The sequence below is a fragment of the Pyrgilauda ruficollis genome, unplaced genomic scaffold (assembly GCF_017590135.1).
Source record: "Pyrgilauda ruficollis isolate IOZ18807 unplaced genomic scaffold, ASM1759013v1 scaffold79, whole genome shotgun sequence".
NCBI lineage: Eukaryota > Metazoa > Chordata > Aves > Passeriformes > Passeridae > Pyrgilauda > Pyrgilauda ruficollis.
In genome coordinates, this window is record NW_024529821.1 from 4,584,349 (window position 1) to 4,610,163 (window position 25,815).

The following is a 25,815-nucleotide window of genomic DNA, read 5'->3' on the forward strand; positions in this document are numbered from 1 at the left end:
TCCCAAGGATTCCTCCTCCCTGACTAGGTTGAAAGATCTTTGACAATATGAAATACAGGTCTTATTTGTTTCTAAATATCTTAAAAAGGGGCAGTGCAACATTTCTGTCACCCACCCTGAGGCTGCAAGGAAACCCTGCATGACAGGGGTCTTCAAACTGCAATCTCACTAAGCAACAGCTGAACTCAGGAGACTCTCAGGCAACCACAACACTGTGAATTACTTAACAGCAACTAAATTCCTCCTGTCTTGGCTCTTGAAGACTTTGAGAAAGTGCCTAAATATATATTTCCAAAATGTAAAAGCAGGTGAAGCTATGGAAGCTACATGAAGTTCACAATGAATCTGTGGCCAAGATCTGTAAAGAAGTTCCATATATGCATTTACTTTATCCCCTTCTTCCCCTCTGAAGCTCTTTTGTTCTTCAATGGCAGAGACTCAAAACCACTATGACCCTGAACTAAAATTGGTCAGGTCTTCTCTGACATGCAGATGTGGCACTTGGAGACATGGGTGAAGTTGGCAGTGCTAGGGGAGTGCTTGGACTCAATGACCTCAAAGGGCTTTTCTAACCTTAATGACTCTGTGATTAACTTTTGAAGGTTCTGACTCAAAGTAACAGCTGGAGGCAAAGAAACGAGATCCCAGGATTAACTGGGTCCAAACTGCATTCAACAGCTCCTTATGCCTCATCTGGCAGCACAGGGCAGCTCTGCCACTAAATATCTGAAGCGTTGCTGGGGCACTGAGTCACTTCTAGTCATGGGTGACTCCCAACATCCCAGCTCCAGGCAGCCCAGAGGAACACAAAGCACATCCCACATGCCAAGGAAGGCTTTTGCAGAGCCCACACTGGAAGTGAGTATGGAGCTGTCACCCCAGAGGTTCAGAGGCACACACTGCACCAGAATGGGAACATCCTCCACTGCTGCTCAGACTAACACAAAGCATCCTGCCTCCAAAGGATGATTATCTCCAATCCCCAGCTTCAGGAAGTTTGATTTCTCAGGGAACAGAGACTTGAAATTGCAGCAGTAGAGGTGAATGACAAAGAAAACTAAATATTTAACCCTATTTTTCAAATACAGTTTCAACAAAAATCAATTCATGTTGTGCATGAACACTTTCAAAGTGCACAGTAAACAAAGAGTGAACAATTCAGGAACTGAATGATCCTTATGGGTCCTTCCAACTCAGGATATTCCACGAAAACAAGCAGGTAGTCTCTGAATCTTTTACATCAGGGCTGTAAATGTTGCATCTGCCAATTAGATTTCCAAAGCAAAGTTATCAAAGTGAGACACCAAATTTGGACAACATTTGAAGTTTTTCTGGGCTTTGGGTTAGTTTTGCTTTGATTTTTATGTTGTTAAGAGCAGCTCTCCTGTAGGAACTCCCAAAAGTGAGTTCTGAGAGCCCTGAGTGATTACCCTTCCCTTTAGCCACCCATCATTTCAGGGAGCAGGTTATTAAGACAGACAAGCTGAATGACTTACTGAGCACACCTGGTCACTCCCCCATGGTAATTAACTCTGGAAGCTGCTTTCCCCACCCCCACACCCCAAATGCAAACATAACTCATCATTCCTCCCATCCACCAAAGCTACAAAGATCAGAAACGTCATCTGTGAATGATTTCAGAAAAGACTGTAAACAAATATCCATATATTTGTATTTATCTACAGCATGTTGTAGGAATGAAGCATCTGAGTGCTGTAAATACCTTCTTGGAGCACATCTTTGAGGGTGATCCTCTCCCTGGAGATGGCTATGTCCTTCACTTTAGCTTTGGCCTCCATGAGAGTGACACTTTTCAGATCATTCTTCTCTATCCTTAATGTGGGATAACCTGAGGAGCCAGCAGAGCCAAACAATCCAACATAAATACCCTTGGAATGAGAACAGGCATAGGGCTTCACCTCCGACCACCTATGGCTCCACACACCAGGGAGCAGCACCATCTTAAATATATGATATATTAATTTAAAAATATTCTAGTATTTAGCAACAAAAAGCACAAGAATAATCATCAGCAGGGAAAGAAATTACACAGGAATTCTCTGTAGTGTCATGCAAACAACTTTGATTATTAACTCCGGGTGAAGGAAACTCCTGTACTGCACTGCCCTCAGGAGGAGAAATAGACTGCTGGAAAGGACCTGGGAAGATGCCTTACCCCAGCAGGACATTAACAAACCACCAGTGCCCTCTTCTGGCACTTCCAGACATCTGGATACACCAGTAGAGTCAGAAAACCTGGAATATTTTGGTACATGTGTATGAATTATTAAGAGAAATCTTGAGAATTACTCTGATAATATTTTCTTCAAAATTTAAATGTTACTGAAAGCAAAATTATGTGGAATGACCAAGAATATCAATCCTGCTTTTTTCACACATCCAACCTGTTCTCTCTTCTCCAAATTTTCACCATTTCCAGTGCTACTGGTGGTGTCTCAAATCAGGTAAGTGAAACAAGGGCTGTCCCCAGCAAACAGGTGCCACCTGGGCACAGTGGCCACCACACAGTGCAGGGTGAGGAGGGTTGAACCATCACCCTGGGCTTAGTCTCCTGCCCGTGGCCAGAGGATTCTGGGGGACAACATTCCAGCAACTGGAACTCAGCCAAGTTAACCTGAGTCACTTGGAAAGCCTAACAAAAAACCTGAAGTTGACAGGACATCAGCAGCTCAGCCTGAGCTCAGATAAGACATCGAGGGGCTGGAGCATGGCCAGGGATGGGAACAGAGCTGGGGAAGGGAATGGAGCACCAGGAGAGGCTGAGGGAGCTGGGAAAGGGGCTCAGCTTGGACAAAAGGAGGCTCAGGGGGGACCTTGTGGCTCTGCACAACTCCTGACAGGAGGGGACAGCCGGGGGTGGTTGGGCTCATCTCCCAGGGAACAGGGACAGGATGAGAGGGAACAACCTCAGGCTGGGCCAGGAGAGGTTTAGATTGGGCATGAGGGAAAATTCCACTTCCCAAAGCTTTGTCCAGTTCTGGCACAGCTGCCCAGAGGTGGAGACCCCACTCCTGGAGGGAGTTAAAAGCTGTGTGGCATTTGGGGACACGGGTGGCCTTGGCAGTGCTGGGGGAATAGTGGAACTTGATGATCTGGGAGGGCTTTTCCAACCTAAATGATCCTGTGATTCTAAGAGACAGAAAATAAAAAGGCTGGGGAGGGACTCAGGTGACAAGAGGGAAAGCTGCTCTAGGATAATTTGCAGGATAAAGTCTCTTTCAAACTCTGTGAAAAGGAATTTTTTTAACATTTCATATGTTAAATTTTTACAAGCCTGCTTTTAAATTAATGCTTATACCAAATACATTTTAAAGGCAGCTCTTTGCAAGGGAAAAATGAACTCAGAGGACAAATAAGTTTGTTTGGGTTTTGTTTGGTTTTTTTTTAGGGAGATACAGTACAATGTAGAAGTGAACCAAATCTCTCCCAGAGGTGCAGCTCGACCTCAGGTAAACACCTCCTTCCACACATGGGGAGGAAAAAAGGAGAACACAGGAGGGCTGAGAGTAATGACGACCTTTCTGCTGTGCTCCCTCATGATGGGACAGTCACTATCACTAAGTGCCATCAGAGGACAATGGGGGAGACTTTGGGATCTTATTAGTTGGTTTTTAAAAAAAACACAAACGTGTGTCCCTATACTGGCCACCTTCCTTCAAGCTGGAACAGTCCCTTTCCTGGAGCAGGGCTGGATTGGATAGCCTTCCACCAGACAATAATTTGAGGAGTAAGAATTCCACAGGTAATAAATATGTTCATTAACTACAGAATTAACTCAGAACACAGCTGAGAGCACTTGGTTTGTTCAATCTGGAGGAAACTGAGTGACCTGATGCCAGTCTGCAGCTCCTGCTAAGGGACAGCTCTGAGCTCTCCCCTCTGTGACCAGGGACAGGAGGACTCCAGGGAACAGCTGGAGCTGTGTCAGGGGAGTTTAGGTTGGAGATCAGGGAAAGGTTTTTCCCCCAGAGGGTGCTGGGCACTGCCCAGGCTCCCCAGGGAATGGGCACAGCCCCAAGGCTGCCAGAGCTCCAGGAACCTTTGGACAATGCTCTCAGGGTGGGGTTGTTGGGGGGCCTGTGCAGGGCCAGGTTGGACTGGGTGATCCCTGTAGGTCCATTCCAGCTGGGATATTCCGTGATTCTGTGGTATCAGTTACCAGGTCAGTATCTAAACTGCTGCCACCCCTCCTTTCCTCTCACTGCTCTCTTCAGCTATTTTATATCATTTCAAGCAAAGCTGTAAGCAACAGGAGATGACAAGAATAACACAAGCATCAGGATTCATGCACATGGCATCACCTGCTTTAGTAACTGATCCCAGGGCTGGGTGGACACATCCTGTTCTCTCTCCTCTGCTTGGACTGCCCAAGGCAGGCTCTTCCCAGTGTCAAAACACAGCTGCTTCACAGCTACTGGTGAAGCCTGGCTGGCTGACTGCTCTGGGTGCAGGGGAACAACCCAAGGGACAAGCACAGTCTCATGCTCATATGACCACTCACATCCCCCCGAACTCACTCCTGACTATGGTGTGGCTGGATAAAACACACACTGTGTGAACTGAAGAAGCAAATGACAAGAATTATTCATGTTCCTCTCTTGCATTTGCAACCAAAGCAGCGTGGCAGGAGGGTCTGTGCTTAGATTAACACTTACTGGTTACTGGTGTGGCATTGTTGGGCGTGTCAGCCCGCAGGTACTGCGTCGTCTGCGTGGAGGGCTGCGACAGCCCCTGCGAGCTGCTGCTGTCACTGATGCTGTGGGGAAACAAAATTGCAACAACATCACTGCTTGTCACTCCAACACATTCCAAATTATGCTGTCAAGGTCAAAACCAGGAGAGCTTCCAGGCAAGACTCTAAAAGAGTGGAGTTTTTGAAGTCGCTCACACATGAGAATGTATTTCAGGTGACTCTGAAGCATCTTGGCACTAAGCACGAACAGCTTCCTCCTATTTGCTTTCCAGAACTTACTCTATCTTCTGGTACTTCTCCCCACTTTTGAATAATGAAAGTGACAAAACATTCCTTGCCAGAACCACCCTGTCATAACAAGAACAACTATTACATCCCAGGAAAGATTTGCACGCATTTCTCTCATGGCAATGATGTCCCAACTCAGACAAGGGCTCTATTTCACAGCCTACCCTACTTTGCCTCTGCTCTCCCTAAGGGTACCTGTTGCCTTCCAGCACCACCTAAAATGTGTTTTTTGAAATGCTTTCTTTGGGCAAAATGACCCAGGGGCCCACAGAGTATCCATGAAATAGGTAAACCACAGCCTAAACCACAGCAGGCTGACTTCTGTCTTATTTTCATAGTCTAAACCCTACAAAAAGGGCTGCTGCAGCTGTAATGGACCAAAACTCCTGTCAGCAGGTCAGATGCCAGGGCCAGAAGCTTTTTTGTAGTTCTCCCCCTCCAAACACATACAAATGTCCCCCCCACTTTGATCCAACTTCAAGTGGGTTTTCCACTGCTGACTGTATTGGGAGGACAAAGAGGAAACTGGTTTGGGATACAACCTCTGCTTTGCCAAATAATCAACATTTAAGGTTTCTTGGGCTGCATCTGAGCACTGCCCAAGCAGGGCCAGGCACCCCTGTAGGATTGTCAGACATGGCTGGTGATGCCCTCCAGGCCCACTGCTACCTCTGAAGCCAGGCTTCCTTTAAAAAACAGAAATCCAAGTCCACTCTTCCCCATTATAGCACAACCATGGATGAACCCACTGAATTCTTTCTTTGGAACAGAATCTACTGAATCTCACAATACAAACTTACTCATTTATAGCTGGCCTCAATCTCCCTCTGGAACTTTTTTGGTTTTTTTTTAGTTATTCCCACTTCCAGGTGCAGGGTTCCAGCACAGCATTTAGCAGGAGCCTAAAAACCACAGATGCTGGTCTAGCTCCTCCCCTTTAACTTCCTTCAGAGTTTTTGAATGAATATTCTTTGGTGCTGGCAACTTATTACTGCTTATTTGAACTGTTCCCACTATTGCATCCACGGGCTGCCTCAGTACGATCCACTCTGCAGCGAGCTCCCCAGGAAGGAGAGTTTTGGCATGGTCACCACATCAAACACCAAGGCACAACTTGCATTTCCTTTTCTTGCTCTGGCTGGAAACTCCTTTTGTAACCCGATCATCCACTAGCCCTGTGGATTCCTTTGGCTGGAGGCAAGTGTGAGGAAGGAATTATTCTTTTAATGCCTGTTGCAAGATTGAAAAACTCTCTTTTGGGTTGGCTTCATTCTGGTTTTTAGGTTTAACTCACTTCCTGAGCTTCCTCACTTGCATATTGTCAGCTATTTGAATGATGCCTTCTTGCTTTAATGACTCCCATTATCCTGTTGTTAAGCCATGCCAGCTTTCCTTGGCACTTTTCCAGTGCCTTTGCTGTGAGGTTTGCAGCATTTGCTGTGGACTTCCAATACAATGTTCCTAAATAATCCATGTGCAGCCTGTAAACTCGGCTTGAGCTTCCAGTTAACAACCCTCCTCAGTTTTATTTAGTTCTGGGGGTTGAAATTAAGAGCACTGGTGGGTTTTCCAGGCTCTGTTGCTCCTGGGAGGTCGTTAACCCTAATGACATTGTCCTATTCCATTCAGGAACCTTTTACAGAAACAGTTTGAGATTATTATTCACAACCAAATCAGAAATTCTTGCTTCCCTTGGCAAGTTTGCTCAAAACAAACCCCACAGCTCCTGATTTTCAGGCACAGTTTGCTTCTGTTACATCTTTGCTCCGGCACTGCCTGAGCAACAGCTTTTACACAGCAGCACATCCAGGCAAGACATCTTCAGGCTCAAAAAATAAGTCATCACATGGTGCTTGAAGAGCTAAACCCCAGGAGCTGCACAAACTTCATAAAATCATACAATGGTCTGGGTTGGAAGAGACCTTGAAGATCATCTCGTTCCAATCTCCCTCCACAGACAGGGAAAGCCCCCTGAATTTATCGGAATTTATCAGTAGGATATACAGGGATTCAGAGCAAATTATTTACACCTACAAACCACAAAGGACTAACATTAGATGGATTTTTAGCTTTATCTCCACAGAAAGTCAGTTGGTTTTTTAGAATTTTACCTTGTATCTCCACAAAAATCCAGTGCAATAAGGTACAGGGTAAGACATCTGATCACGCTGCTGGGCTGGACACCCCAACACCTCACCATCCCATACTATGAATGGAATATTCTTCCTTTCTGAATTGAAGCAAGCTGCACATCCTTTAACACCTTCAGCTGATTAAAACCCCTCCATCAGACAAGCAGGCACAAAGGAACGGCTGACAAGTTCATTTGGTTACCACCGAGAAACCACAACTGCTCAATGCAGTGGCACTGCCAAAGCCACAAGGGCTGGGGACACCAGGGGAGGGAAGGGCAGGGAGAAAACTGAAAGGAACAGATGAATGGATAAGGAGGAGGATGAAAAGATAAAACTACTCCATGAGGCTGCAGGCAGCACAGAAGCAGTTCAAGACATCCTTTAGTTCAAGATATCCTTTCACAGGAGTGACCACCCACAGGCTGTTTTGCAAAGGATCCAGTTTCACACTGCCTGCTCCTGAACAGTTGTATCTGATGCAGGCTGTTCACACAGCCTCAGCCCACCTGCTTTTCCAGCCTCCCTTCTCCATGGTGTTTAATCCCCCCTCCAATGCCCTTGGACTCATGTTACAGCTCCATTTTCCATGCACGTGTTACGTTTTTCCTGATTGGAAATATATTTGAGAGAGTCCAACACTGCCAGTTTTATAACCAAGTAGCTGTAATGCTCAGGCTGTACCCCAAGGCTGAACTGAACACTGGAAAATCTATCAAAGTAGCGAAAACTGAAATTCGGTCTCCTGCAGGTGTCAGTAAAACCCAAATGTTTTCATCCAATCATGTAAAAGCATGGGATGGTTTGGGTGGGAAGGGACCTTAAAGCCCATCCAGTTCCACCCCCTGCCATGGGTTAAGGACACCTTCCACTGTCCCAGGTTGCTCCAAGCCCCATCCAACCTGGCCTTGGGCACTTCCAGGGATCCAGGGGCAGCCACAGCTTCTCTGGGCACCCTGTGCCAGGGCCTCACCACCCTTCCAGGGAAGAATTTCTTCCCAGTGTCCCACCTAAGGTAAAATAAAGGTAAAAACTTTCTGGCAGTGGAAAGCCATTCTCCCTTCTCTTGGCACTCCAGGCCTTTATCCAGGAGCATCTTTAGGCACTGAAAGGGGCTCTAAGGTCTCCCTGGAATCTTCTCTTCTCCAGTATGAACACCCCCACCTCTCCCAGCCTGCCTTTCCAGTGAGCCCAAGTCAATTTTTCTTTCAACCCTGACAATCCCTGCAGATCTGATTCTGTCTGAATCTTCCCACTCCACACAAATATTCTGGCAAAACCTGAACAACCCTTCCACCTCATAAACAGCAGAGTACCTGCAACTGCTGCCTTTCTGCAGCACAGCTCTCACCACAGCCCCACACAGGCAGTATCTGCTACAGCTTGCCATCGACAGCAGAAATTGCAAACTACCACAGAGTGCTCATTTTGAGACTGAACTCCCACTAATCTGAGTAAATATGTCCCAAAACCACACTGGGAAAGCTTGAGCACATACCTGTCATCCAGCTCTATCCTTTTCATGCTGTGGAGGTGCAAGACAGCCAGGATTATTGCCACCAGGAATATCACAGCACAGCACACACCCACACTGATGTAGAACACCCGGGTCGAAGTGGTGGGAGCTGCGTTTACAGGATCAACTGCAAAAGATGTGGAAAGTTACTGAACCCTTCTCAAAAAGGAGAAAAAACAACAAAAAAAACCCCAAAGAAACAACATTTGTAAACTGAGGGGCAGGAGGCAGGGAGAGGCAGCAGCCTCAGCCATCCCAAATGTTCTATAAGGTATTCTGGAGAACAACTGCCCTGCAAGAGACAGTGGGAGGTAAAGAGAGCACTGAGCACTCTTTCCCACTGCTTTCCAACAGCATTTTGGCAAAAACACTCCCATTTTGGGTATTATGGAGCCACAGTCAGCTAACGATATTTCCAGCTAGAAGAGGAGGAAAGGAAACTACCTCATTCTATTCCTTCAATAGTGATACATTGAAACAGCAAACCAGACAGGTCCTAAGGTCAAGAAAACAGATCAGAGTCATGTACAGAAACCAGAGCCCCTAAGACGTGATACAAAACTTGCTACAAGACTTGGAATAGGGCTTTTTCCTCTTCATCAGTTAAAACAATTAATTACCAAAAACCCACTGCAATACTGGGTATAGTACAGACTACCTGGTGACTGTTTTCATAGGGAAAGCTGTGGAATCAAAGCACATAAGAGTTTTACAGGTTTTAATTTGTACATTCAGGATTACTTACAGATAGTCTTGCTGCTGTTTTTATCAGCTGTTGGAGATTTGACTTCTGGTTCAAGTTCTAAAGAGATGAGAGAAAGCCATTAAGGTTGGAATACATTTATTATTGCAGCCCTTCACATTGCCTCATGTATGGAAAAACAGATCTGTTTTTCCAAAGGGAAGAGCTGATTCAAGGACTACACTAATCCCTGTATTTCCATTTAAATACCCAACCAGGCAGAATTAAAATCACACTGAAACACATGTCCAGGGAGGCAAAGTTTGAACCCCCTGAATCCATGTAAAACCCTGCCGCTTGTCCAAAGTCCAAAGGAGCAGAAAGAAGAGGTGCAGAGAATGTGTTTGCTAAGGCACTAAACAAAGACTTCACAGAATCAGTTCCTACAGGAGAGAAAATCATTGCTGGGATGTTCTGTCAAGATCTTTTACAGGAAATCCTGACTCCAGTCTAATGTTGCTCACTCTAGGAAGGGGTCAGAGATGCAGCCACAGGCACTGTGCCTTCTCAGCTGATGCCAGTCAGGAGTCAAAGAGTTAAAACAGAAAGATGGAAGAGGTGATGTTTCAATACTCATAAATATGCAAGTGAAGGGAGGAGGACAACACAGCTCCTGTGAGCAGCAGTCCTTTAGAAAGTGTGTAAATCTTCATTAAGCCTACTCTGAGTCTGGTTACCAAGAGGAGAAGTGCAAACCTGGGGAGTGCAGGAGATGCCTCCAGATGACCCCCCCAACCAGGATCTGCAGGCAGCTGAGGGAATCCCATGGATTTCTGCAGCTGCACAGGCACAGTCCCACTTGCACACCCCCCATTCCTGCTCTCAGTTGTGTCCAACACAGCACAGCCCCTTCCTACTCCTTGTTAAGCCAGGGCAGCTTAGGAAAAAGTAATCCAAGGGAGTGAAAAATCAAAGAGTTTTTCTTTTTTTATCCCTTTTTTTGAACTTGAAGAGGAGCTATCAGGAATGTCCTGAGCAAAACCACTAGAAAGTTCCTGCATATTCCTAACTTATGCATTAAATTCAATCAGAAACCCCCATATGCTCTACACCAATCAATACACTCCAAAAAAAGCCATTTTTTTGTTTTTATGAACCTGCAGAAACAAGATCTCTGCAAGGAGCACTTCTGATGGTTCAGGCAGTGGCTCAGTGAACTGTGTGGTGCTTCTGGAAAGCTCCATCACACATCCACAGCTCAGTAAGCTGTGAATGGCTCAGCAGGGCCGACTTCCCCCACTTGGAGTATTTGAAAAAATACCCAGGAAAACATGAAATAAAACACATGAATAAAAATATCAACATTATCAGCCCAGACCTCCATTTTACTAGAAGGAGATGCACTTTGAATTCAGAATGCTCTTCCTGAAGCCTAATGCAATGAGCGCCCCAACATTATGTGCTACAAGGCACGGCTGACTCTTCCATCCACACCTTCCCCAAGCTCATCCTTTGATTTACACTCAAGAAAAGTGATAAACCCCTCTTTGGAAAGCCAGCTACTGTCCTCAAAGGCTCCAGGTAAGCTGAACAAAGGCAGGAGGAGCGTACAAAGAGAAAGGTGGCAATCCCCAAATACTGCCTAGGAGTGGGACACCACAGGCATTTTTAAGGAGGGCACAGCTCCTGGGATTCTCCAAAATAATCTTCATCCTAGAAAATCCTAGGAAAATTCTAGAAAGCAACAATGGTAAGCAGGAACAATCCAAGAATAAATTATGCTTGCAGATTCCCAAGTGATAACACAGAAGAGTCAATTAAGGATTTCCAAAATCTGGATTATCTCCCAAGACCATTTTGTACTTCACATCTAACAGACTAATACCTCCTACACTCACTAAACAGCCAATTTTATCACAATTTATAAACTAAGTAGATTTTCTTGGTAATTTTTAGAACAATTTGAATTCTCAGAATGTGGCAGCTTTGAGGGAACTGTTTTCTTCTTTCCAAACAGAGAGAAAATGGTTTTTGTTACATATCTATTAAAAGGTCAGTCAATGTAATGGAACTCTTGGGGAAAGCTGTTCATTCACCAGCTTCTGCTTTAACAAAAAGTCCTCATTCCTGTCTGAAAGGCAGGATTTTACCTGGTTTCTTCCAATCCTCCCCAAAATTCACTGTGTTACTCCTGTGCTGGATCATACACCATCCCACTCCCTTTTCCTATCATACTTAAACAGTAAAAACTTTAAAATAGCTGAAAATTAATCTCTTACTCTTGTAGCACATTTTCCTTCGTTTGAAATTTAAAACTGTGATGTTTTTTGAGGAATTTATCGTTAAGTTGAGCTGCATCAGTATTGTGACGTCGGAGTCGAGTCTGCCGGTGCAGGAGAGTTCGACACGGAACACTGTGAACACAACACAGGGGTTACAGGGGAGTGGGACATGCTCAGACTCTGAGATAACATTTAAATAAGAGCTTTTTGAGATTATGTTTATGAAGCACATTACAGACATCATAAATTATCACATTATAAAGATTTTGATACTAAGAAATGCAATTTTAGTCTTCATGCCTCATCACTTCAGCTATTAGAGCAATAAAGGACACAGATTTTAAATTAATTTTTTATCAATTTTATTAAGTGTTCACAGAGTACTAAAACTGCATTTGTGGCTAAATGACCATTATTCATCCATGAGCTGGATGGGGGTGGGGAGTTTACCTGAGAGGGTGCGAGGAACTTCTCCTTGTAGAGAAATGTTGGCCTGGGGCAGAGCCATAGCCATGGGATCATGGACCTGAAATCCCAGTTTATACTCAACCTGTATCAACAGATGGGAGAGAGAAAACACATCAGAAATCTGTCTTGGGAGTATAAAGAAATGCAACATCCCTTTTCATAATTCTTCTTGAAAATAAAAAAACATACATTATCTTCAAGGATTGCTGGTGATTTTAGGCATCCATATTCCAACTTTCTTACGTGACATTTTAGTATCAAGACTTTTGTGACAGTTCAAATGAAGAAAGCCAAAACAGAAGCTACTCTTGAAATCATACCTTAAAATCTGAGGCAGAATTCAGAATGCTCATATTAATAAATAAAAAAAAAATCCCCCACAAACCAAAGTATCACTCGATGATACTTTTAAACTTACTTGTTCAAAAGTCAGTTAGTTAAAGCTGCTAGAATTCAAAAAATTCCCCCTCCCACAGTCAGTTTAACGAACAAAGTTGCTTAGAAATAGTTTATTCAACTATAGTCAAGATTTTGTTTCCACTTAAGAAGCTGAGTCTGCAAACATTTATTCAAAAAAAAGTACAGGACCTACTCTAAGTCATAAAGTCCTCTTGGAAATTCATCCTACCCCTGCACTCTCAGCTGAATTAATTTGTTTGACTTTGTCCCAGTAGTTAGTTTTTCCCCCTTTCTAAAACATAATATGGTTCATTTCTGATATCAATTCATTTTTCAGTCAAGACGCCAAGGGAAGAGACACAGCCCCATTTCTGAGCTACTCCAAGTTGCACTGTACCCAGTTAGAGAGGAAGATGCTGAGGGATGGAACCCCAGGAATGGGAAGCTCCAAAATTCCTCCTCAGAATTCACAGCCAGGCCCAAGGAAACACAGGGCCGGGCCAGTGATTCAGGGAGCCTCGGCTGAAGCTGTGACAAGGGAACTCCTCTCAAATGACGAGTGACTCAACTGTCACTGTGCACGTGGAATATGGGATCAGGGCTGGCTGGCACTCAACCCAACTCCACTGCAGGCCAAAAGTCACTCCTCTTAACAAGGAGTTACACCTCAAAGGAAAGAACAACGGCAGGAGGAATCTTCAGGACCTGCACTGGTGGAGTTGTTTAATACTACTGCTCCTGCTGCAGCCTTTCCTACTTAAGGGCAGAAGAACAACCATCACTCAAGTTTAAAAGAACAGAATGAACATCTGGCAGAGACTAAACAGATCATTTCATATATGAAGATAAATTGTTAAATAACTGGAAATGTTTCAGAATGTAAGAGCATACGCAATCTCTCTGGCAGCTGCTGCTGCATGCTCCAGGCACGGTGATTAAGTGACATAAAAAGCCTTTCCATTTAATCAGGGATCAGTAATAACATACTGGATGCTGCTTTTATAGGCCCTCCTTGTCTCCAAGCATATGTTTCTAGAAATCTCTACAACAATTGCTCTGCATGTGATTTCCAGAGGCTTCAGTTCATGGCTGCCCTTCAGTGTGTCCAATGCACCAAGGGAAGAGATTCCACAGCCAGTGGCTTGTATGCATACATGAACCTTGCCAGGAGCAAGAAGTATAAAATACTTTGAAATAACTGCTTCAACTTTCCAAAATAAGGAACAGCTTGGATGTATGCCATCTTAACTTATTGCCTGCAGTCACATAAGTATTTTGCACCTTGCATATGCTAATTTTTGCAAAGAAAAAAGCAATGGGTATTCACCAAGCAAAACAGCTCATGTCTCAAGTACCCAGAGCAGAAGTCATGCCTGCTCACCTTGGATTTGGCATGCCAGGTGAAGTGGAGATTGTTGGTCTCGCTGGGTATCAGCAGATTGAAGGACAAGGCATAGTGATTAACCACGTCATTCCTCACGTAAGACAACTCTGCATCCAGACCTGTAAGAAGAAAGAGAAGAGTAAGACAGGGAAGAACAGGACCAAACACATTGGAACAAGCAACTTTCAGGACCAGCAGCTCCACTTATATCTGCATGTTTAAGCAAACACTTCCTCCAGTCCATAAATTCCAAGGCAGGTTTGGAGACCAAGGCTCACAGCCAGCAGCTCTCACCGAGCGCTCTCAAGCCTTACAGAGCAATCACTTCAGAGAGGTGCCACAGCCTAAGGAAGAGGTAAAAGCTGGAATGTAATGAAAGGAAACACAACTTTTCACACAAACATCCAGGAGAGTCATTACAGGCTCTCCTGAACATCCCCTGCTCTGCTTCTGGGAATCATGGCTTGTTTTATTTACAACTGTGCTCACTAAAACCAAACTGCTCTGGATGATCAGTCAGTTAATCACAGGTAATTCCTTCTGGAATAGCTCATTTCTTGAGCCCAAGTCATCTAGGCAGTATGGAATTAGCTTTGAGGTAATTAGATCACAGAAACACAGAACGGTTTGGATTTAAAGCCTCTGCCATGGGCAGGGACACCTTCCACTAGCCCAGGCTGCTCCAAGCCCCATCCAACCTGGCCTTGGACTTTTCCAGGGGTCCAGGGGCAGCCACAGCTTCTCTGGGCACCCTGTCCCAGGCCTAACCACCCTCACAGGGAACACTTTCTTCCTAATATCTAATCTAAATCTATCTTTTATAGCTCAAAGCCATTCCCCCTTGTCCTATCACTGTCTGCTTGTGTAAAAAGTCAATCCTCCTCACACAGAGTGAGAGGTGACATTTGTACACCCAGCAACACCAACATGTTGTGTCAACCCTTTGCTCTCTGAGCATTTAAGTACACCTAGAGACCTGAAAGCCCCACAAACTATTCATGTCAGGGCACTAAGGTGCATTTCCCTCCATAAGACACAGCCTGTGATATTATAAACACTGCAGCTGCTGTCACTTTTTGTGGCACATGATCCAAGGTCACGCTGAACACAGGGCAGGACCCTGCAGCTTGCCCTGGGTGTCAATAGCAATTAGTGGTAGGGTAAGCACTGCTTCCCTGCAGGGGTACAATTAATCCCAGCTCCACATCCTCAGGACAAAACCACACTGGATTTGCAGGCAGTACCATTTGGCCTTGTCTCATAGAGCTCATCCTCCAGTGCTCCCAGTTAAATGCTATCAAGGCTCTTGGACATGCCAGGAGGGCAACGGGGTAAATCAGACATTGAATATTGCACACTGAGAGAACAGAGCTCAGACAGTCACAGTACAAATGGGAATGGAGATAGCAGATTCTGGGATGCCTCCTCAAGCCTGCCTAAAGGGGGCTTTTAAAATACAGGAAGACATTTTTCAAAGTGAGACAGTGACATGACAAGGGGGAGTGGTTTTAAACTAAAAACACAGGGTGTCCAGGGCAGCTGTGGCTGCCCCAACCAACCCTGGAAGTGTTCCAGGCCAGGCTGGATGGGGCTTGGAGCAACCTGAGATAGTGGAAAGTGTCCTTACCCATGGCAGGGGGTAGAACTGGATGAGCTTTTCCCACCTAAAACATTCTGTGATTCCATTAATTATTATTTTTATGGCTAGAAAGTAAAAAATATTGGAGAGGCTGTGACTTCAAGATGACAGCATTTAAGGCATCCCTGAAATAATTTCAAGAATCCAGGGAGAATCATGAAAGGCTGTTTATTCTTAAGAAATTAAGGAAAAATAAATCCAAGCTAACCATTGAACTGTGTAGATAAGCTGCATTTGAAGAAAGGGAGCATCAGCTCAAGAGAAGTAATTCCTCTGTTTAGTGCAAAAACTGGATTCAGATCAGTAAAAAGTGACATTTTCTCTTATTTCAGAACTTGATTTAGTCCACCTTGTTTCCACAAGGTACAAAAATGCAGACAAGATGTTTCTCTTCATTGTTTTTGCTGTTAATGACTTTTATTCCCTGCTGGCTCATCAGGGTCCCAAAACTTAACCAAAGCCCCACAGTTTAATCACAAGTACTGGGGGTGGTGAGGGGGAGAACCCCAAAGACTGGATGCACAAAGGGAATCAAGATAATGGAGTAATTCCAGGGAGAAATGATCTCACATGAGATGTTGAGCAGAAAAAGATGCAGGTGCTGCTCTAAGTGTTTAATGTAAACAGCCTGAGACAGTCCTTGGACACACAGTTCCTATTTCCACTTAAAAATAAATGGGAAATGCAAAAACATATCCACCAGCAAAACAGGGAGGAGGGGGAAGCCCACTCAGCTCCAGAAACAAAACTAAATTTTGAAAACACAAAAAAGCAACAGCAAACTTCAAAAATCCCTGCCTGGATAATTTTTACACGTCTACGTGTTTATACATGAAACCCAAGTCAGAGTAAGCAAACACAGGAGTGTGGAGAAGAGCTCACAACGATCTGACACTTGGCATTAGATTCAATCAAGATGGGAAGGTTTAAAGGCAGAACCTTCATTTAAATGAACACCATTAAGTACAAATCATTTTAAAATTAGGGAAACAATGTGAAACAATGCAGTTGGAACAAGGTAGCTGCCTCTGGAATAAAGAAAAGCTTCTCTTGTTGATAAATGGTCCCAGCAACCAGAGGTTCACAGAAAGATTTCAGAATTTCAGGATGACAATCCTTGATTTAATGGAAACTTTGTAGAGAAACTGGTCATTGTAATCAAATGGGTAAACAGCAATAAAATTGCCTATTGCAAAAACCCAGCTTCATAAGAATAATATAAAATGTAATCCTAACTGAAGCTGTCAGAAGTATCTTGATGTGCAATATCATCCAAAGGTGTACAAAACCAAGATACTCTACAGAAAACTCAAACGTCTAAGCTTTAATAGTGGTACAACACTGAGTAATTTCATTTTATAGGACACCAGTGTTTTGTGCCTGTACTGCCAGAGAAAGCACCACACTAACAGGAGACACTAATAATATTAATTTCACAAGCAAAATATAAGAGCTGCATGAGCATCAATGCTGTGTTGTATTCAAAATATTATGCTTCAAGACTGCCATAGAAAAAGAATTCCAGAGGCTTTGCACTACAGGTCTGAATTCCTAAAAAAAGGCAGAAGATTGTCTGGCTCAGTCCTGTTCCCATCAGAGAGCTAAAGAAACTGCCTAGGGAAGGATTCAAACCCAAGGACACAGTGACACTTCACCAGCAGATCCCCTGTGCTTCCAGTGCTCGTGGGTCACAAACTTCAGGAAGCTCCTCAAAAAGGCTGGAATGGGACCTTTTAGAAGGGGCTAGAGTGCCAGGACAAGGGGGAATGGCTTCCCACTGCCAGAGGGCAGGGTTAGATGGGATACTGGGAAGGAATTCCCTGTGAGGGTGGTGGGGCTCTGGCATAGTGTCCTAAGGCCAGGCTGGATGAGGCTTGGAGCACCCTGTGTTAGTGTAACAGTGTCTCTGCCCATGGCAGGGGATGGGACTGGATGGGCTTTAAGGTCCCTTCCAACCTAAACCTTTCCATGATTCTGTAATTAAACTCACAGTATCTCCCAATTTCTTCTCACAAGATAGTTCTTCTCCTAGGAATCTGGGTCAGTGTTTTCTCCAAGCCTGGAAACTGATGGATAAACCCTTGGGAAATGTCAGTGTTTCTATACTGTACAGCAATTTCCCTTTTTAAGCTTATCAACGATTAAAACATTTCCCCTCTAGAACATCTTTTCCCATCAGTGGACTCAGACAAAATTACAAAATTCCTTTTCCCACGCACAGCTAAGAACCAGGGTCCTCCCCAGACAAGCAAGCTCCCATTTCCCCACCTCCAATCCACCACAGGACAGATCTGCTTCCAGGCCATCCTTCCATTTCTAATTTTTCATCCCCTCACTACCTCCCCAACTCAATCCTGAATTCCCCAAGCACTCTTTCTGTATGATTTATCCCAATCAGGCCAGCCAAACACACAGAACTTTGCAGCTGAACCTGCCAGTGAGAAAAAGCCCCAGCCTATGCTGCAGGCAGGCAGCCAGGCAGGCAAGTGTGTTCTGCAGCCACAGGGGAGCCCAGTGCCCATCCCGGGAGCTGCACCACATTCCAGCCCTAGGGGAAGGCACTGGGAAGGTACAGCCACGTCAGGAATTCCACAGGGCGCTGCAGAGAACAGCAGTGAGAGCCACAGCCGTGGTTCAGTGATGGGGTGCGGGATCCGAGTCTCAGCGTGACAGCTGAACTCACAACTGCTTTAATTCTGCAATTCCTCCTTTTCCTTCAGACTTGCAAACTTACACATGCCTGGCAACATTCCTTATTTAAGCCTTCAGCAAGTCAAGTGCAAGGAGTCAAGCTGGTACTATGCAGGGAGAGAAAACAAGTAGGGGAACAGTCCTGAGTGAGTTTAACTCCCCTGGATTAGTGAGGATGCCCAGGAGCATCCCACGTGGAGGGTGAGACTGCAGCAGCACTTAGATGGAGCTTACACTAAAACAGTCCTGTCACTTCATCAGATGCTGTAAGGTTTTTCCAAAGCATGGACTGGACATAGGCAGCTTAGAAAAATGGCATCAAATGAAGCAGGTCACTGCCAATATACAGCCTAAAGTAGCGAGCTCAATGCTTCACTTTTTTAGTGAAAATCTCTTCCAAACTCAGCAGCAGCATAAGATGCACCAGCTGAGGTAGCAGGCTGAAGAGGAAAACAGAAACAAGTTCTAGTTTCTCAGTTATTTCAAATTTCAAGAATGCTCAGTAAACTACTAAACCTAAAACCTCCTTACTGGTGCATGAGGGGAAGGAAATGAGAAATGAGAAAAATGTCATTCTGCAAGATGCTAGGTTCCTCTGAAGGTGCTCGATTCTTCCTTTGCACTATGTAGGGCAAATCCAAGATGGATTTAATGTTTTGTGTTCTAAATGGAATAATAAAAGGAGAAAACAGGTGGCTCTAGGAGGAAAACACAGATGCAATATAAACAGGTACAGGAAATGGGCAGTTCATCAGTAATTTTCTAGGCAAAGTGGCAAAACATAAAGAAAGAGGTGGAGAGCCTTACAAAGAAATATCACAAAATGCAGAGGAGGAAAAGCAGCTTCTGTTGGTTTAAGCAGAATATTGGTGATCGATGTTGACCAGTTTGAAAAGCTGGGCTGCAGCTTTGCTTTGGCAAAGCTCCCTAAACAAGTCCATATGCAGACAAGGCACAGCACAGAAGGATCTGGTTTCTCCTTACTTGGACTTGACTAACCTACACTAACACACATGAAATCAGTTCAGAGCAATGCTCTGCTGGATTTCGAGGCAAAACCATCAACCTTTTACCCAGGCAACTTCTAAATCTTGTTATTAACTGCCCCATTTTGGACTTTGGGCACACACTCGAAAGAATAAATTAAACTTGAAGGCAAACAAAAAGGTAAATTTAAGCAGCAGCACAGAGAAAGTCTGTCGTTCTTTGCACTGTTTAACATAACAAAGCATCTGAAGAAGCTCAGAAAGGAAGGGGAGAGGCCAACTTTCATTCCTAGATGCCAGGGATGCTGGGCAGCCCTTGTGTTCATGACAAAATTGAATCATGTCAGTCTAGCAGCCTAACAAAATACTTATTTTTTAAAAATGTCATTGTGCAAATCCAGTCTAGTTTCAACTTTTTTTTTTTTTTTTTTTTTTTTCATTTTAAGCACAATATTCAAAAGAAACTTGCCTCTGCCACCATGGGAAAATTGGTTTTTATTTTTATGAAGCAAATCTATCCTGCAACATGCACTACTAACACATTCTTCTTAAAGATGACAGCAGTGTTTAGGAGTCTCTTACCTGGGGTTACACTTTGTTACTAAATCACTTCATATCTCCATAACATAATTCTGATAGATTTTGGCTTAAATGGGGAGATATAAAATGAGTGTGCAATGCAAGTTTCCTATTATTTTTGCTGCTTTGCAAAAAGCAGCATTTCATTAAAAGCAGTCTGGTAACAATAGCTGACAATTATCTGTCCAGTGGCTCCCCAGCAGAGAAATGACTGAAATTAGGGGTTGTTTTCTTAATGCTCTAGTCTGTAATTTAAAAGTGTTTCCTCATCAGCAGCTGAGAAATCTCTGCAGTGTGACATCAAACCACCACAGCCCACCCAGAGCAGAGCCACTCCTGATCCTGACTCACAGCCACTGAAACCAATTAAAGGCAAGATTTACCCAGTTCAGTGAGTTATGGTCTTTATATAAATATTTTATTTGTTCTATCATGTACTCCAGAGAATGAGGCCTCTGCTCCTGAGCTGCTCATCTGGGTCAGTCCTCTGGCCACAGAAGTTTCCATGCCAGGATGAACACTCATGTGAGACAGTACAAACCCCAAGGTTCAACACCCCTCCAACACCAACCCCATCCCAAGCCTGCTCATCCCACTCCATAAACACACTGGACAACTTACCTTCCTGAAAAAGACAGCTTCTTTTTACTTCAATTTCCCTTTAATTTAAAATGCACCCTAAGTCTGAAACACTGACTTTAAATGCTAGACTTTGCTGGTTTTGTGGCAGATTTTACAAATGTCCACTGGAAAATACAGCCCAAACACAAGGAAATGTGACTGCAGAATTAAAAATCAGCTCTTGACTACTGAAACTTCTTGGGTTTTTTTTTCTTTTACAGAGTAGAAAGAACACGTTCCCAGAGCAAGTCTTATTAGTTTGAATGTACTTAATTAATTCAACAATCAACTTGCCCAGGGCTGAAAGTACAGCTGGGAGCTCAAAGATACAAGGGAAAAAATGCAAACTGATCCACATGGATCGATTTAGTTTAGAAAATAGCAAACTACTGGGAATGCAATACTAAGCCTCTGAAAATATTGACACACAAAAAACTACTTACATCATATTTGTGCATATCCAGTACATACAACGAAGTGAACTTTGCTTTAATAAAACAAGTAACTGACCACAGCCTTCCACCTGCATTTTTACTTAAGCTTTCCACAAAGCTAGTCTGTCAGTTAGAGTTGTTGGTCAGGATTTTGGGCTGAAATACTTGTTTTTAAACACCTTACACATTGGGAGTCTGTGAAAAAAATGACTGATGAAAAATAAAACAGGGCAAAAACAAGTTAAACTTCAGCAACATGGAGATGATGAAGCAGCAGAATTTCAGTCTCCTAACACAGGCACCACGGACTGTCAAAGGATGGTGATCAGTGTCAAGCCAAAAGACAAAGCAGCAGCACAAACCCAGCAATACTCACACCTCTGCAAGCTCACCCAACTCCAAGGAGCAGCAGAGGGAACATGGGCTATGGTTATTTGTTGCCTGGGCAGAGTTAACTTCTGATGAGCTGGAGGGGGAATACAACGTGCAAGGCATTCAATTTGAGGAAATACCCAACATAACTTCAAGGCAATTAATGCACCCTTGAAAACCAACCAAGACTCCCCGACAGGAAATCTTAGCAGGAAGCTTCCCAACATGCAGCAAATGGAAGAAAAACTCTTAACTGAGAGCTCTCATTAAGTCCTTGTGAATCTTCACAGGCAGTTCACCCCCAATTCACCTCATTGATACTGTTAAATACAATTTGCAAATTCAACACCCCAGGCAAATGGGATTTTTTCCACTGAAAGGCCTTTTGGAAAGTCAGAGGAGGACTTTTTCACTCCCACAGGAAGAAGCTCCCCTAGGAGATGCCACCTGCTGAAGTACAATCAATATTTAACTCGATTCATACTAAATAGAAGATATTTATTGCTCCTAGAACCCACCTGCTTACCCTTTGTCTCTGAACAGCAACAACTACATTTCAACCACCTGCTTGGTCTTCTCTCCTTCATCTACAGAAAAAAAAAAATCTCCAGTTTTCTGCTAGTTAAGATATAAAGATCCTGTAGAAATAGTTAAATGACCCTTCCTAATTGGGTGGGGGAGGAAAAACCCAAACCAAAACCTTGTATCTCACCTCAAAGCAAAATGCAAGTGGACTCTGGTCCTGAGAACACCTTTCTAAATGGAATTCTGCCATTGCAAGAAAAAAAACAAAACCTAGAAAACTCGCCAAAACAGCAGCCATGTTGCTGTTAATAGGCAGGATGGTGCACAAGTTACCTGAAGCACAGATTCCAAAGGAAAAAAGCAGCAGAGATGCACAAAATGGATACCTGAAGGCACAGGAAAATTAGTGGCAAGGACCTACACAGAGGGCAAGGGGAAATGGGACAAGTGGGAATAGGAATGGCACAGGTACAAGGCTGGAAGCAACTGCAAGGAAACTCAGTAATACAAAAAAATAAATCTAACTACAGAACAATATAAAAGAATTTTATTCTTAGGTGTACTTTTGAAATAAAAATTTAACATAGCAGTTATGGCAAATCTCATCATTACTGTAATATGAAGTTTGATGCTCCTTTTGAATTGGAATGAGAATGCTCCTTTTGAATTAGAATTTCTGAGAACAGAAAACCAAAAGGTTTCCTCCTCATGAACTGCAGTTGCCATATCCACAGCCCTCAAAATAAAACCTCTGATAAAATGCTCAGTAGTGCCCCAAAGCTTTGGAAGGGAGCTGCAGTCACCTTCCCAGCTAGAACACCACCACCTCAGAGGTATGCCAGGTCATCTGGGCTCATGAACAACATGTGTTTGTGGTGTTTCAGTGTCACCTACCCAGAGAAATTGTGCCATTTTATTTTTATTTCATTTAGTTATAGCAATGCACCCACATGTTGATTTAGTTATCCCTGTAGACAAGACCTTAAGTCACCTCCAGAACAGTGTCTGGGCCAGTGCCATGGCTATTCCAGTAATGAGCACCTCACAGAATGCAAATAAATTTAACATTAATTAGGAAGAACAGACACACCCCCTCCCTCAATGCATCATGTGGGAAATGGATTTATAGAAAAATTTTAAAGTTTGATAGAAGGTTCATAGAGCTTGTATTTGTATGTACATTTTGAGATAAGAAATGTTGATTTAGAAATGTTATGGAATAGGAGAGACATTGTTGAGAAAGAAACAGAATTAGAAAAGTTTTAAAAGGTGGTTTTGTAAAAAAGATTAGATATTTTAGAGAAATAGAACTATGAAAGATATTGTAATAGGATTTATGAGAGGTAATTTTAGATGATTGATTTTAAGGTATTTATAGTATAGTGTGATAAAAGTTGATAGGTTAAGAAATGTTTATAGTGTATTGTAATTAAGAAATAGGGTTTTTTTTATTGTAATGGTGCAAAATGTAACATTTTTATTGTTTACATTTTTATATGAGACTGAAAATAGAATAAAAGTTTTTAAAACACTAAAAAAAACCACTTCAGATTCCTCAGCCTTGAAGTCTGTACTCCTGGTTCTGTGCCTAACAGGATTACTGGAGGGATAATGGACTGTCCAATCTTTTGAGATGCTTTGAACACTTTCATCAGAGTGACACGGATTGTTTAACACAAAACCAAGCTCTAAACAAACTAAGCCAGGTCTGTTTACTCCTGTGGCCATCTCTAAACTTACAGAGCCTAGTATTTTTTTCTTTTATTAGGAATTACTCTGCAAGGCCATCAACTTATTTCATAAAGGCCCAAACAGATTGGAGAGGATAACCATCATTAGTTTATCAGCCTGCTCTAGCTTTCCAAGCCTCCCAAGCAGCAGCTCCCATGTCTGTGCTCCCGCTCTGCTCTTTCCCAAGCAGCGTGCTGAAATCAATATACTGGTTAATTTAATTACAGCTATTCAACACCCAGTAAGTGGCAAGCAAATTCTAAAGCATCACATTAGTTTCATGCTGTTGCTTCTGCTCCCAGATCTCCGGAGCAGTCAGTGCAAATATGTGAGTTATCCGCTTGAAAGAAGGACAAAGGCAGCGATGGAAGAGGAATAATGCCTTTGAAGCCTCTGCCATCGCGCCCTTTGTGCCACCACAAGGCATTTGCAGAGAGTGTTAGCATTCATCCCGACATGGGAGCTGCTGGTGCTGCTGCCATTCTGGGGGAAAAAGGGAAAAGAACTCAATTCACCAGGCACAACTCATTAAATGCACTTCAGCCTGCACTCCGTGCTCTCATGGCTGAGACCTCGAGTACGATTCAATCCTGCACACTAAAGTACAGAGGAGTAACTCTGACTTAACACCCGTCCACTGCAAAGAAAGTAGGAGCCTCTGTGATATTCCAGTCTGGATAGTTTCAGGTAGGAATTAGTCATCAAGTCATTTCACTACAGCTCAGCACAACTATGAATCAACACATTTGGAATTTGTCTCATTAATTCAGCTTTTCCAGTATCCAAACACAACTCTGAATAGCAGAAGGAGAGGAGAAAAACACAAGGCTTCATCCTTTAAAATACCCAGTGTACAGTACAGCTGCCTCCACAGCTCCCACTCTCAGGAAAACACCACCCTGGGATTTTTCGTGCCTGTGAACATGATCCCTATCTCCTGTATTTCCCTCTGTGCAGGTGGTGTTTAGCAGCAGTTTCAGTCCCTGCCTTCCTCTCAGTATCCTGAGCCTTTCTTGCTGGCTTTTCTCATGCATGCAGGGAGCTGTGCCTCCATTTCCTCTCTTTCGTTTCCATTCTGTCTGTGCACTGGAGGGAGAAAGAGACCAAACAATCAGCAGTGATAAATAGGATGCTGCCAAACAGAATGCAGGTGTAAAGTCACAGGAGTGAGGAATGCAGCTTTGGGAATTTTTCCCCTCACCACCACCAGAACAGCCTTCAGAGGTCAGGTTTCTTCCAAGTCCCTGACACACAAATGTTACAAGAGCCACAAACATTTATCACTAGACAGACCTTGGCCTCTGGGGGACTGAAATGGCTGTTTCCTCCCAGGCCTGAGCACAGACAGAGCTGCACAAGGCGTGCCCTACCCTTGCAGTCCCGCCTGAACACAAGTTTCCAGAAGAAAAGAGCCTTCTCCAGGCAAGACCCAGAGAGAGCTCCCAGCACTGCAAATCCCAACACATCAGCTGATGTGGTGAAGCAGGATTCAGAAATCAACCACCCATCTCAGCAACGCTGAGCAGATCAACACACACAAGGACTGAAGTTTATTTCAGACTTCAGCCTTAGTGGCATCACAAAATATGGTTTCAAAGCAATTCTAATCCAGACCAGAGGCTACCTTGTCTAGGAGGAAGGCCTTCCACTTGCTGTTTCAAGCTTCTAGAAGTTTATTCTTCTGCAGGTTTTGCAAGCATTACCAATATTGCAGTGGATTATACAGTTTCACACATTCCCAAAGAAATGGCAGTGCACTGTTATTAGAAGTGTGCAAGCTAAAGGGGAGATAACAGAATGGAAAGGGACAGAAGAGCCACAACTGCAGCTCGTTCTCAGAAGCCTCCATATGGATCTGAACCATGGCACTGGGTCAGTCAGGTAACAGACACGCAGGCACAATGGGAGGCTCCAGAAGGTACACAGGTAAATCAGACAGACAGACAGACATGCAGGCACAATGGGAGGCTCCAGAAGGAACACAGGTAAATCAGACAGACAGACAGACATGCAGGCACAATGGGAGGCTCCAGAAGGAACACAGGTAAATCAGACAGACAGACACGCAAGCACAATGGGAGGCTCCAGAAGAAACTGCTGCAGGGAACTTGTCATGACCTGCTGCTGCACAGCCCTGAACATCTGCCTGTCCCCAGCCCCACAGCTCCAGAGCAGGCTGGGTACAACCTGCCCACAAACCCAAACCCACTGGCTACTGCACACCCATCACAGACTGTCAGTGGGCTAAAGGGTTTTAAGTGCAAGGTAACAGAAAAAACAGCACTCGCACTTCACTGGATATATCAGCATATTTTCAGCAGTTCAGTTTTGTTTCAGTGTGGGGTATTTGCCGGGATTAGAAGTACACTTTC

At 43.8% G+C, this 25,815-nt stretch overlaps 1 protein-coding gene across 2 annotated transcripts in view; it reads right to left on the reverse strand.

Annotated features, from left to right (window-relative positions):
* The window catches only part of RYK (receptor like tyrosine kinase), a 55,782-nt gene that overhangs the window by 23,973 nt on the left and 5,994 nt on the right, over positions 1-25,815 (reverse strand). The window contains exons 2-8 of one of the 2 annotated variants that reach the window (XM_041487062.1): positions 13,863-13,984; positions 12,065-12,164; positions 11,612-11,746; positions 9,396-9,452; positions 8,633-8,777; positions 4,677-4,777; positions 1,724-1,849 (exon numbers count right to left, since the gene is read on the reverse strand). In XM_041487062.1, the coding sequence (XP_041342996.1) occupies positions 1,724-1,849; positions 4,677-4,777; positions 8,633-8,777; positions 9,396-9,452; positions 11,612-11,746; positions 12,065-12,128 (628 nt within the window). In that variant the 5' untranslated portion in view covers positions 12,129-12,164; positions 13,863-13,984. Of the gene's footprint in view, positions 1-1,723; positions 1,859-4,676; positions 4,778-8,632; positions 8,778-9,395; positions 9,453-11,611; positions 11,747-12,064; positions 12,165-13,862; positions 13,985-25,815 lie in introns of both variants that reach the window. The other variant, XM_041487061.1, reaches the window with a different exon arrangement.